The sequence below is a fragment of the Lepisosteus platostomus genome, chromosome 9 (assembly GCF_059453375.1).
Source record: "Lepisosteus platostomus isolate fLepPlt1 chromosome 9, fLepPlt1.hap1, whole genome shotgun sequence".
Taxonomy (NCBI): domain Eukaryota; kingdom Metazoa; phylum Chordata; class Actinopteri; order Semionotiformes; family Lepisosteidae; genus Lepisosteus; species Lepisosteus platostomus.
The window spans coordinates 61,756,578-61,769,783 of record NC_142619.1 but is presented as its reverse complement, the minus strand read 5'-3'; the positions used below and the strand labels follow the sequence as shown (position 1 = coordinate 61,769,783).

At 45.0% G+C, this 13,206-nt stretch overlaps 1 protein-coding gene across 1 annotated transcript; it reads left to right on the top strand.

The window, feature by feature from the left end:
* The first annotated feature begins 1,806 nt into the window (after window positions 1-1,806).
* On the top strand, window positions 1,807-13,178 carry ovch1 (ovochymase 1). Its single transcript, XM_088646059.1, has 13 exons — window positions 1,807-2,078; window positions 2,396-2,500; window positions 3,849-4,032; window positions 5,692-5,767; window positions 6,268-6,457; window positions 6,805-6,947; window positions 8,720-8,876; window positions 9,269-9,301; window positions 9,753-9,972; window positions 10,164-10,321; window positions 11,004-11,102; window positions 11,586-11,722; window positions 12,968-13,178. The coding sequence occupies exons 1-13, from the start codon at window positions 2,027-2,029 to the stop codon at window positions 13,130-13,132; spliced, it is 1,719 nt and encodes a 572-aa protein (XP_088502185.1). The 5' UTR covers window positions 1,807-2,026; the 3' UTR covers window positions 13,133-13,178.
* Window positions 13,179-13,206: the final 28 nt, after the last annotated feature.

Below are 13,206 nucleotides of genomic sequence, written 5' to 3'. Positions count from 1 at the left end.
CCCAGGGCTGCTGCCTGAGCCCACAGCTGTATTCTCCATTTACACATGACTGTGTGGCCAGATTTAACAGCAACCGCATCATCAAGTCTGCTGATGACGCCACAGTAATCGGTCTTATCGGCTTCAATGATGAAGCCACCCACAGGAGCGAGGTAGCAGAGCTGGTGGAGTGGCGCCACAACAACAACCTCACACTTAACACACTTAACAACAGCAACACACTTAACATCACACTTAACATCGGCAAAACAAAAGAGATTATAGTGGACTTCAGGAGGCAAGGAGGACATCACACCCCCATCATCATTCAGGGGGCTCCAGTCGAAACTGTCAGCACCTTCAGGTTCCTCAGCCTCCAGATCACTGAGAGGCTGAGCTGGTCAGAGACCACTGCTGCCATCCTCACTAAAGCCCACCAGCGCCTTCACTTCCTGAGACAGTTAAGGAAGTGGGGGATGAGCAAGACAACACTCACCAATTTTTACTGTAATAGTATTGAGTGTCCTGACCGGTGGTTTTACGGTGTGGTATGGTGGAGCCACAGTACAGGAAAATTCAAAAGACCTCAGGGTTGTGAGGTCCACGCAGAAAATCACTGGGACTGAACTACCCATTGACAGGGTATATCTCGACCGCTGCCACGACCGGGCTCGAGCTATATTTCGGGACCCAATTCACCCTGGCCACGATCTGCTTTCACCTCTGGGTTCCGGTAGGAGGTATCCCAGTATCAGAACACTAACCAATAGATTCCCCCAAGCAGTCCGCATCTTAAACAGCTCAAATTAGCATCTGCACTTTAAGGTACTGCACTATTTGCATGTCCTGTCTTGGCTGTACAATAACGTCTATTGTCTAAATTTATTGTCCATGTCTGTTTGTCATCTGTGCATATTGTTTTTTTCTCTAATGTTACTGGGTTCAGCTGGATGAGTAAGCATCTCAATACACTTGCTGTGTATGGCAAATAAAGACATCTTGGATCTGACCTGTGCTGAATTAGAGATGTTGCTCAAGTTTTCATCTGATGCGACTTTAAAGTCAGAATTGAAACGACAGTCACTGTTGGATTTCTGGATCCAAAGACAGAGTAAATACCCAGCCCTCTCATTATTTTTTTTTATGCTGAGCCAGATTTGCGTTTGAAGCTCACTGCCCTCGTCCCTTACATTGCAAGGCTTTGCTCGATGAAACAGGCTAACCCCTCTCACTGAAATAGTAAGCGCTCAGTGCTATTTTTATTATATTTATTATTATATTTATTATTTTATTATATGTGTGTGTGTGTGTGAGTGTGTGCGCGCATGCTCATGTTGGTCATTGAGAAATTCTGGGGTTCCTATGAGAAGATGACTTGTAGGTGTTACTTGGAAGCTTTGGTTTGATCAGGGGTGGTTCTTGGTCCAAAAAGTTTGAGAACCACGGTTCTAAATGAAATGCCAAGACTACCCTTCCAGTGCACTTCAGATGTAATCAGCGTAGCTCTACCTTGAACTGTGAAATGAAATCTGACCGCAGAGATACAACTGAGCAGGCAGGAGATATAAACATAGGAGAATTAAAAATCTTTTTCAGACAAAACGCATTTTGCAACGTAGCAACTGGTTTCACATTTCTAATTATTTTTGCAGTTAACCTTTTATCTGATCTGACGTGATTTCAATGATACAGTATAAGTGAATTGTAAATGTATTTCATGCCACTGTTGTGGAGTAAATATAATTGTATAACATTTGTATTTAAATATTACTTTAATTTAGATAATACGATCACTGACCGCTCTACCTCGTTCCTGGATGAACCAGTTAATCGCAGAAGTTGATTGGTATCAGGTGTGATGCATTCATCAGCTGCGGTACCTGTGCTACGACGCAGTTTTTAAAAAAATCTTTGGGCGTGATGGTGGTAACTGCACTTTTAAAATACTGGCGTATGTTTTAATAAACTTTTATTTTCAATTGTAATGTTTCATGCTAATCTCATCCTAACAACGGCATAGGTCTCGCTAGGGGGACTTGGCTCAATAATGTTTCTGTTCTTCGTCATCTGGTGTTTGGTATCACAGAAGATAGATATTGGTAAGAAGTAATACAATATTTTAATCGTAACCTAAATCAAATGTTCTATGAAAGGACGGAAGAAACATTGTATTGAAGTGAAATATAAAAGGCTGATCGTTTCTTGTTATGAAATAATAAGTGATTTATCGAGATAAGGGAGGAATAAAAAAAACATTCGCTGCGTTCACCGAGTTTTCGCAGTTTCGAAGTTCCCGCTTATACTCTCGGGTAACCTGCACGTTGTGCGTTCTGGCATACAAACCGCGATAAGGAAACTTACCTTGAAATTGGAAAACGTGTGAACTTTCTTCTGTCCCCCCCAAAACCTACAGTAGGTGTGGCTGCTGTTCCAGTTAACTCTAGGACAGGCCAGCCGGAAGGTCCCCTGACGCTAGTCTCCAAAACACTGAGCCCCTCTCTGCTTGGCGTGGAGAATGAGGGTAAGTCATGGAAAAACGACAGTATCTAAAGGGGTGTCGATGGCTGCATTACCAATCTCTCAGTACACACCTCCCCTCCCTACAGGGATTAAAACCCTTTGTTGTTACATGATTCCTCTTGGTCAAAACCTAGAAGTACCTGGTATGAATCATTCTGTCTATACTGAAGATGCTCAGATCCGATTCTACACTACACCTGACACTGGAAGGTGTTTTAGTGCTTGTGTTGCATCACTGATGTCGAAGCCGGGACGGCTCGGCCACAGTGGGTGCTTTTATTAAACCTAGCCTGGAAGCCTTCAGTGTTTTGTTTTGTTTTGGGGGGGTGATTTGTGTCATCTGGGATCTTTTTTTTAAGCTTTGTAACATTTAAATTCTGTTGTAAAGTTTTATATTGTAATATTGTAGAGCACCTTTAAAAGGAATGCAAAAGGGTGTTCTTTCTAGTAGCTTATGATATCGTCAAAATGATTCCCTCTGTGATTTGGAGTCATTCAGTGCCTTGCATTGCAATTGACCTCTTAGATGCAAAAGAATCATGGAGAATGTTTTTTAGAGGATTTATTTTGGTGATAAATTCCACCTGGATGCTGCACACTGGTGGTGGTGGAGGGGATCCCCATTACCTGTAAAGCGCTTTGAGTGGAGTGTCCAGAAAAGCGCTATATAAGTGTAAGCTATTATTATGATTATTATTACCTTCACTGCAGGAGAGAAGGATGCTCAGGGCTCAAACAAGTGTCCTTTACCTCATCTGCCTGTTTGAGCAATTCGCGTCTTGTCCAGCAGATGGCACTAGACCACGGCAGATCGCGCTCCTGCTGCTGAATGGCAGTTTGGGTTCCACTGCAGGCTCTAGTACAGGGGTGTCCAAACCCAGCAGGCTTTAAATCGTAAATTCCTTAAGTTCCCTTTTGCTCACTGAAGCAGATGATTTCTTTCAATTTAGATCGTATAGGACATCCCTTGAACTGCAAGTAGACCTCAAGGACCACAACCGGCCATGCTAGACTTAATTAAACCAGTGAGCTGACTTAATTGATCAGAGCTCGTGTGTTCCAAGTCAGGGAGTGACCTGTAAGATCTGCTGGACTGGGGCTGTACAAGGGCCAGGGTTGACCACCCCTGTTGAAGTCTGTAGACCAGCACTAGGGACGGGAGGCTTCATGTCTGCTCCCTTGCCTTGTGCTGCGTTGTTAGTGTCCATGACAGCAGGTCACTCCCTGCTCCTGGATGAGTGGGAGGCAGGTGCGAAGCTGGACACAAGCCTGCAGTGTGCTGGAATACTTGGAATGACGTTGTGCTGCACGTCTTATAAAGTGTGGCCCATTCCCACGTGTCTTTGCAGATATCGCGGGGTGGCGCAGTTTCATGCCCATGCAGGGGCCTCAGGACCGCATTGTGGGGGGCATGGAGGCCTGGGCCCACTCCTGGCCCTGGCAGGCCTGCCTCAAGGTCATCACGACCCCTGCGTGCGGAGGAGCCATCATCGGGCCCTTGTGGGTCCTCACAGCCGCACACTGCTTCAACATGTGAGTCTCCGGAACCCACCCGCATCTCCTCAGCTCTGCTCACGGCGGGGGTGTCATGAGCAGCGCTGCACTCTGGGGGTCCCGGACTGCCCTCTGGTGGGTTGGAGCCCCGCAGGCTGTCTCCAGCATGATTTACTCGTGGCTCCTAGTCAAGGTCCTGTGACATCCGACAGACGCTGGATATCATGCTGGAGTGTGACACTAAACTGGAGTTGTAACCTGAAAAGGCACTTTCATGAGAATTTTTTTTTCATTTTTTCCCCAAAATCACACAATGTCATAATGCACAGAGAGTGCGCAGCTCAGAATAACGATTTGGATGAATGACAATTCCTCAGCAAAATGTAGAGGAATAGACACAGGTCAAGAAGCCAAGAAGTGGCCTTAAAACATTAGATGTCAATGATATAATTAAAAACATATTGAATAGTTCTGCTGAGTTAAAGCATTAAGGATATTTTAAAAAATTCATGCTTTGAAACAAAGGTTTGATGCTATTGAAAGAATTGGTCCAATCCCTTTTAATATATTGTAGGAAAAGACTGTGTTCTATAATCCGTGCCAGAGGAGATTAAACTGAGTACTAGAGACAGGGAATCCAAAAATTCTGACACTTGTGTTTTTGTGAACAAAATACAGTAGAACTGCTCAGTTAAAAACATTTATTCTAATACAATCATTTCAAAACAAAAGTCTGTAGTTTTCCCATTTTGGGGGGCATAAAATGTAGCTCATTATCTGGGCTGTTTATTTTATGCAGCTTTTTTCTTTATTTATCAAGGGTGCTAATAATTCTCAAGTCCATTGTATCTGATCCTTTAGAACCCCCATGTTACAAGTCAAATATGATCAATCTAGGAGTTAAAAATGCTGGAGATGATGCGAGACTTGAGAGGCATTCTCCATAATTTATAGGTACAGTATGTAGAGTAATGGAAAATATTAGAGAAAGTTTTTCAATACTCTAAAATTATTGTTGGCTTAAAACTACAACTTTGTTTCTGGGACAATCAATCATCAGAGGCACAGAAAATACTTTTTAGTATTACAGCAGTGTTCGAATGTCAAAGGTCTGTCTGAAAGAAATATGGATATAAGATTTACGGTCTTTCAGTCTCCATGATCCTACTTCAACTGATGCTGCTGCTGTTCTCCTCCAGCCTGATGTGCATCACCGCACGTAAAGATTTTCAAGGGTGGTGTTAATGGTGTAGGTTTCCTGTGTATTTGCCATTTTCTGAGATGTACTGTAGTTTTCAGACCAAAATAATAGAAATATGTGTGAGGTCTAACACGCGTGAATTATCCATGACCTGGGCAACTCACACCAGGTTAAAAAGACCAAGGACCTCGATCGGCCCTTGATGCCCTGAGATTGAAGCCACATGGCTTTGTTGCTTTTGGCTTTCAAGAAAAGCAATGAAAAGGAGTGGAGTTTCACTGCGTGCAATGAATATATTATGCCCCTTACTACAGGCTTAGAAAATGTTTATGTAATAATGGCCTGGAATGGCAGGACTTCTTTTCCTGACATCAGTGCATCCCAAACCATGGGATGGAAGAGGGAGTTTGGTGTGGTTTTATCACATAGGTGTTTTCCCACTTGGTGAGGCTCATTCAACTTCCTGGCTGAGAGAAAGAAACCTTTTTCAATTCCAGATACTCGAATCCAGTACTCTGGAAAGTCCTGGCTGGGAAACATGACCTGGACAATTTGGAGGAGACATGCCAGCAGGTAAACCCCCATGTTCTGTGGCTGAAAGGGGTATCCTACTGGGCACCATCTGCCTTCTCCCCATGGTGCAGCAGCTAACGTGAAGAAACAGCTTCTACACCAGCAGACAGGAATTTCAGGATTAAATCTGTCCTCTTCTGATGAGGCACTTCTTCAATTCCTCCAAGATGGAAGAGGTGGTGCATACACACAGTAGTTAATAAGATGTACTGTGTGTAACGAACTGGCGGGCGAACTGGCAGGGCAGGAGGGGCAAGGATGGGAACCTAAAGAAGTGACGTACTTGGTTTCCATTAAGCTGTAATTTTATAGCTTGCTCTTGGATTGTGACTTTCTTCTTTTAATAAGGAACCCTTTATGCCACTATGGGAAGTATAAAAAGTAGTACACGTGTTGACCAGTTTAATATCCTAGGGGGAGTATTAAGTGGGTGTTAAAGCATATTTTATAGCTTGCATGGCTACCACTCCAATGCAGGTTCAGTGGGGGTTTTTTTGCAGACTGTTGGAATCTCCAGAATCCTTCGCCACAAAGATTACGATCCCAAGACGCACAAGAATGACATCGCTCTTTTGAAGCTGGAGAAGCCTCTGGACTTCAATAATTGTGTGAGACCAGTCCTCCTACCGACTATAGAGCTGCAGCCCTCCAAGTTGTGCACTGTGACTGGATGGGGCACAACAAGTGAAAGTAAGTGCACTAAACAAAATTGATCTTACTGTTAATCAAAGGTTGTTTTTTTTTTTAAATTGAGAGTTCTTATTGCTTCCCAAACCAGTTGGTGAACACAGAGTTCAAATCTATTTGGAGTTCTATTAAATTGATCACATTGGAAGAAAGAAATGAGACTTGGAGATTGAGTTGGAGACTGTTTAGTCTTTTTCATCTGCCATTTAAGTTGTCCAGTATTTTTAGTTTTCTTTTTTTGAAATAATCCTTTTTAATTCAGGTTTACAAATACTGCTGAAGCACACCTAAATTTGATTAGTTTTTAATTCATAAATGTTCAGCAAAATGCATGTGCTGTATCAATTCAGACGGGCCTCGGGCTCTGAGACTGCAGGAAGTCAACATCACCATCCTGGATCAGAACACCTGCAACAGCCAGTTCTACAGCAGCAGCATCAGTGTCGGCATGGTTTGTGCTGGCAGAGCAGAGGGCGGGAAGGACGCCTGCCAGGTAGGCAGATGGCGGTCGAGATGACTTAGTGACAGTTGTGTAGTTGCACTACTATCTTGCCAAGCCTTTAGTGATGACAGAGATGGTCCAGGTGTGACACCGCAGTGGTGTTTAACTCCCAGTGAGCCCGTGTGGGAATCACTGCCTGATTCTTTTGAGATGGGGGTTTCCTGCTTCAGGTCCTGCTGTACAATGCATTTTCAAACACAATATAGTGTAGTGTCATATTGCTGTAAGACATCAAGCTCATAGACTTTAACAATCAACCACAGGAATCATAAGGGCATGAAATGAAATAGTTATTTGGACAGTTTCGACTTCTACTAACCCATATCTTGTAGGAAGCCATAGTGTCAGCTTTTCTAGCATTACTGTGTAGCTTGTTCCATACTCCAATGACGCTTTGTGTAAAGCACCTCCTGTGCTCGGTTTTAAATGCACTTCAATACAATTTCACATGCGTCTTTTATTCACACATTGTGAATATTTAACCTGTTTTATACTTTGCTTATTGCTTACAAATAATCTAAATTAGAATATTGACACATTAAACGATTTTAACATCCCTCAATTCAAATGCTGTTCGTTAACTTCCAGACCTGCTTTGGCTTTTTCATTATATCCAAGAGACTAAAATGATCTGCGAACACAAACTCTTTTCATATTGTAAGTAGTTTCTTCACATTCAACATATCGCCCATAGTGAAACATCCCATTTCTGTATTCTCTGACCATGAAACATTCCCCATCCAAACACTTACCCTCTGAGTGCCTGTTACCCGCGATGTGAGAAATAATCTGAGGAACATAATTCAGAGTCTTCTGAAAATATAAATATTCCACACAATATGTTGTAGTTTTTCTAAGAAATCTAAGAGGTTAGTTAAGGAAGACCTACTGTACCTTTTCCAAGTCCACACTGACTATAAGATAAGATCACTTTATTGGTCAGATACATTTTCTCATATTAGGAATTTGACCTTTCACAGACCCCAGCTTGCTCTCCATGAGACACACAGACAGGGAGGGAAGCTTGGGGTCAGAGCGCAGGGTCGGCCATTTATACAGCGCCCCTGGAGCAGCTGGGGTGAAGGGCCTTGCTCAGGGGCCCAACAGAGTAGGATTCCTGTGCCGGCCGCAGGATTTGAACCGGCAACCTTCCAGCCACAGGCGCAGATCCTGAGCCACTGAGCCACAGAGCCACTGCTCCACCCCAGGCGGGCTCCAATGCCCCAAGAAACCACGAACAGAAATTAAGAGGTGTAGGAAAACAGAAGGGCTACTACATTCCCCACTTTATTCAAGTGTGGATTATCTGTTGAAATATTGATGGAGTATTATATTTGTTGGATTATCTAGTATAATAGTGATGGATTATTATACTCTGTGGATTACTGGGTATAAATACCAAGCCATATTTTTGAAACTCATTTCGAGATCCTTAGATTGATAAAACACTAAAAACCTTAAGTGGCTTTCTGTTAGGGGTTGGAGATATTTTTTAGCAAAATAAACTTTATTCCACAATAGACATATTACAATAAGAACAGATTCTAGCAAGCCGTGCAATCTCTACTACAGTATATATAAACTTTGTTAAAAGGGTGATTGTCTTTTTTCAGTCTGTGCACAGTGAAGGAGTCCGTGTCTCTTTCTCCCTGTCCCGGCTCTGAATCTGCGGTCGTCCAGTCCTCCGCAGGAGCTCGGAGGAACAGGGTGGTCCTCTCCGTTTGCTCTTTCTGCTGTGGTGAAGGCCCCCCTTGTGTTTCCAGGGCGACTCGGGGGGGCCCCTGTCCTGCGAGGCGGAGGGGAGCAGGTTTGCGGTGGGCGGCCTGGTGAGCTGGGGGGTGGGGTGTGCGCGGAGGGAGAAGCCGGGCGTGTACACTGACGTCTTCCACTTCCTGGACTGGATCAGCGACCGGATTCAGGGTGAGCGTGGTCACGCACGGCGCCTTCCGGGAACCTTACATGTCGCTTGCAAAGACCGGTGAAAATGAAGATTTTGATGCTGGCTTTTTTTTCTTCCATGGCAAGCTGTGAATTTGAGGAAGCCTGGGTCCTACATGAGACCTTTTTTTATTATAATAATAATTGCTTACACTTATATAGCGCTTTTCTGGACAATCCACTCAAAGCGCTTTACAGGTAATGGGGATCCCCTCCGCCACCACCACCTTTAACTTTTTTTTAAAGAAAAGTTTCTGTTGGGTTTCGAGGTCATAGCTGTAAAAGTAAATCTATTGTCTGGGAAGGTGCTGATATTCTTTTGAAGCTGCACCCATGCACTGTGTTCTTAATGCTGTTTTTCCTTGTTAGAACAGAGGGAGCTGCTGGAGTTTCAGGCAAGCGCAATGGTAGGATTTTGATCTTTGTTTTTTGGGACAGTCCCACCAGCCTGGGTCTGGGTCACTCTGCTCCTTTAATCTTGTCTCTGAAGAGACATGATGGTTTAAAAACAGGCCCACACGATCTCCAGCCTTTTTAATCTGCTCCATTGCCGATCTTGAGTATAATCAGATCCATGGTTAATTGCACTATAGATTATAGAGTAAGCAGCAGATTGCATCTGAATACCGCAATGGAGTGAATTGGAAAGGATTGCAAAATGAGTAGTCCTGATATTTGTGTCCAGGAAGACCTTTGTTCTTAAGGATCCCCCAGTTCTGCAGATCTGGTAGTGTGTCAAATAGCATTGATGGAGATTTCCCTTCTGACTTTTATGTGGAATTATTTGGTACTTCTTTTAGTAAATTATTAGGATGTGCTCTGAGGACAGCAATCTGTTGAAACTCTTGCCCTGTCCAGACTTCTGCGGCACGAGCAGTACTAAGCCTTGTGGAATGAGCTCGGGCTTCGCGGAGGTGGTTGGCTTGGACGAAGGCAGGCCCACTGTGGAAAACGTGACCGTGGCCTGTCCGCACTCCTGGCCCTGGCAGGTCAGCCTGCAGAGCAACGGGCAGCACTTCTGCAGCGGGACCCTCATCCATCCCCGCTGGGTGCTGGCCGCCCGGCACTGCGACTGCAGGTACCTCGCCTGCGCCCCCTGCTGGGGAGGGCTTTCCATAGCACTGTCCAGAGGCTTATTACAATAATAGGAAGTCCAGTAGTGTTGCAAAATAGCATAATTCCATAATACAGTTGCAATTTACATAATACTGAAGCCTTTTTGTTTGCAGGTTAAATATGAGTGGAGTTGGATGCGGTTTGTTTTTCCAGATCTAAAACCGATGATGTGGTCCTGGGCGCACATGACTTGACGTATATGCCAGCGCAGATCATCCGAGTAGATGAGGTCTACAGCCTTGCGGATAATGGGAGTTTCCCCCCGACTGACGACCTGACTCTGGTCCGCCTCCAGACGCCTGCCAGATTAGGTACGGATGGGACTGGCCGGCAGCGCGATCTGAAGACGCGGCCTGTCGCCCAGAGGCTCCGATATGTTCTGTGCATGTTTGGGTCTTCTGACAGGGCACAGGAGGCACTTTCCTATCGAACCTGCAGTGTGTATGAATAAAGATGTCTGTCCATCCCATTTTGTAACCGCTGTATCCAATCAAGGGTTGCAGGGGAGCTGGGACTATCCCAGCAAGTAAGGGGTGCAAAGCAAGGTTCACCCTGGACAGGACGCCAGTCCATCACAGGGCACACACAGACACACACACACACTCACACCCTGGACAGGACTCCAGACCATCACAGGGCACACACAAACACACACACACTCACACCCTGGACAGGACGCCAGTCCATCACAGAGCACACACAGACACACACGCACTCGCACCAGGGCCACTTTTCCCAGAACCTAATTAACCTACTGGTATGTCTTTGGACTGTGGGAGGAATCTGCAGCACCTGGAGGAAACCCATGCAAAAATGGGGAGAACATGCAAACTCCACACGGATAGTTCTCCAGGTCTGGACTCGAACCCAGGGCCCCAGTGGTGCGAGACCGCAATGGCAGCTACTGAGGTGCCGCCCTCTTCAAACGTGTTTAGAATGTATTTCGCAGCCGCGCTGGTTTGTGAATCTGCGGTGGTTTTTCTTCCTGTGAAGGTGACGCCGTGGCTCCGGCCTGCCTGCCGGATGAGAGCGTCGACCTGGATGACAGCTGGTCCTGTGTGACGACGGGCTGGGGGTCCAGCAGCGCTGCCCGTGAGTCAAATCCCTGCTGCCCCTTTCGGGAAGCAGCCTGGGTCGGATCTGGCAACGCAATCGCTCTCCCACCTTTTGTTTGGTCTCCTCGGCGGGATCCGGGACGCGAGTGTGGAACGCCTGTTGCACTCGGGGACCCTGACTCCTGTGTGCAGCTTCTGTTACTGTGCTTTAGGAAACCCATCTTCAAGGCCACGCACGCTGGATTGAGGGCGAGAGGGCCAAAACCCTAGAAAAATCATGGCTGAAGTTCACTAAAGGCCCTTCTGCTTACTCTTCCCTTTAAAGTCAGATTTCAGGGCTCGTCCTAAATTCTTTATTCTTTTCAATATTTTTTTCCCCTTGAGGTTTCATTATAATGTAGTTTGAAAACTTTGTGCTAGTTTTTCTTTTTTTTAAAAATATTGCTGTGTGTTTAGTGAGATGGGTTTTTTTTCCCTTTAAAAACGTCTCTCAAAGTGTCTGTTTCCAATCCGTTTCCAGCAAATATTAACCCGGATGTGCTGCGCCAGGCCAGAATACAGCTGGTTAATGAAACGTCTTGTAGAAAGAGCTGGGGAGAAGACCTTATTCTTAAGACCCACATCTGTGCAGGGGCAGCTGGATCCAGATCTTGCATGGTATATTCTTCAATTTCCATTCGCTCTTGCAACAACACGGTAACATCTGTACAGATACAGTATTTCATACTTTACAGTGCTCGAGATGACGGACATTTTAATGTTATTTATCATGTTATTTAGATGGGCTATACTGTAGCTGATTGGTAATGGATTTAATTGTTGGGAACACACTCTGGTAATCTGCACTGTTGTGAAAGAGAGTCCATTCATGTCGTTTCTGTGCCTTCTGCTCAAATCCCGCTGTTGTTTCATTTAAAACAGCCATTTTACCATTGCATCCTAAATATACAGTTAACTAACTGTCAAAAGTAACGTATTGCTGATAATTGCAACAAATTAAAAGAGTTATCTGTAAAATATCTCTTCTTGTTGGGGGCATGCTGCTATTTTGTTGACCAGACTTGCGTTGGTTAATGTCTGCTACAGCACAGGGCAGTCTTGTGTACATCAGGCCACAGTTGCTGTCTGGTGGGATCCTGCACTGCTCCTCTCGGAGCCGAGACAAGCACGTGCCTGTTCCAGGGCTCAGTGATCAGTGATGTCATGGGTCATTGTGTGTATTTCATTGGGCTGTCTGTTGTTCAGTGGCCTAACAGCATCTGTACTCATACAGAACATGCTCTACCATGCCATTGCCTTTTAGTCAATTTCCAAAATGCAGCATTGCACCACCATGGTTAAAATCAACAGGTCTTGGTTGGGCTGGAATACTTGCATTGGCATCATTACAGCATGAGATCTCTTTGAAACCTGACTAAATACCACACTCCTACTACATTTCTGCACCGGTTCTCAGACATGGGCAAGGTGCATCTTTTATTTTTCCTACCATCTAAACGTTTACAATTCAACTACACCTTAAGTAGCGTGTCCTAGAATTTTATTTGGTATGAATGAAACGTCTCCCGTATCGGTACTGTGTGGGGATTTACTCAGTCTTCGATAAGACATTCCTCTTATTTAAACCCGTCTCTCCCAGTTCAACGAGGTCTTCTGCTACATTCTGAACAGCGATGTAGGTATATGTACAGGTATTGTTTTTACAGAGTCTGATTTTTCTATACTCTATACTTGCTTAAATTAAAGTTGAATTACTTTGAGTAGGTCGGGGTTTCAGGTCCACTTTTTGCCCATTTCAGTGGGTTGAAAGGGAGTTGGAATGAACCCCGAGCCTGACTGTGAACCATCAGAGTCTCAAATAAATTGAAGAGAATTTGTGTCAAACGTCCTCCCTCCCTCCAGGGGATCTCCGGAGGGGCGCTGGTCTGCAGCAGAGAAGGTGTGTCTTCCCTGTGGGGCGTGCTCACCTGGGGCAGCAAGACCTGCACAGCGCACAGGCCGGCTGTCTTCACCAGGGTGTCAGCCTACAGGTCCTGGATAAAAGACGTCACGCGGGGAGAGGTGTAAATACTGAGCAGCACGTCTGAAATAAAGTCTTAACCAAGATGCTCGATTCACTGGCTATGAATTCTTGCTGTTGT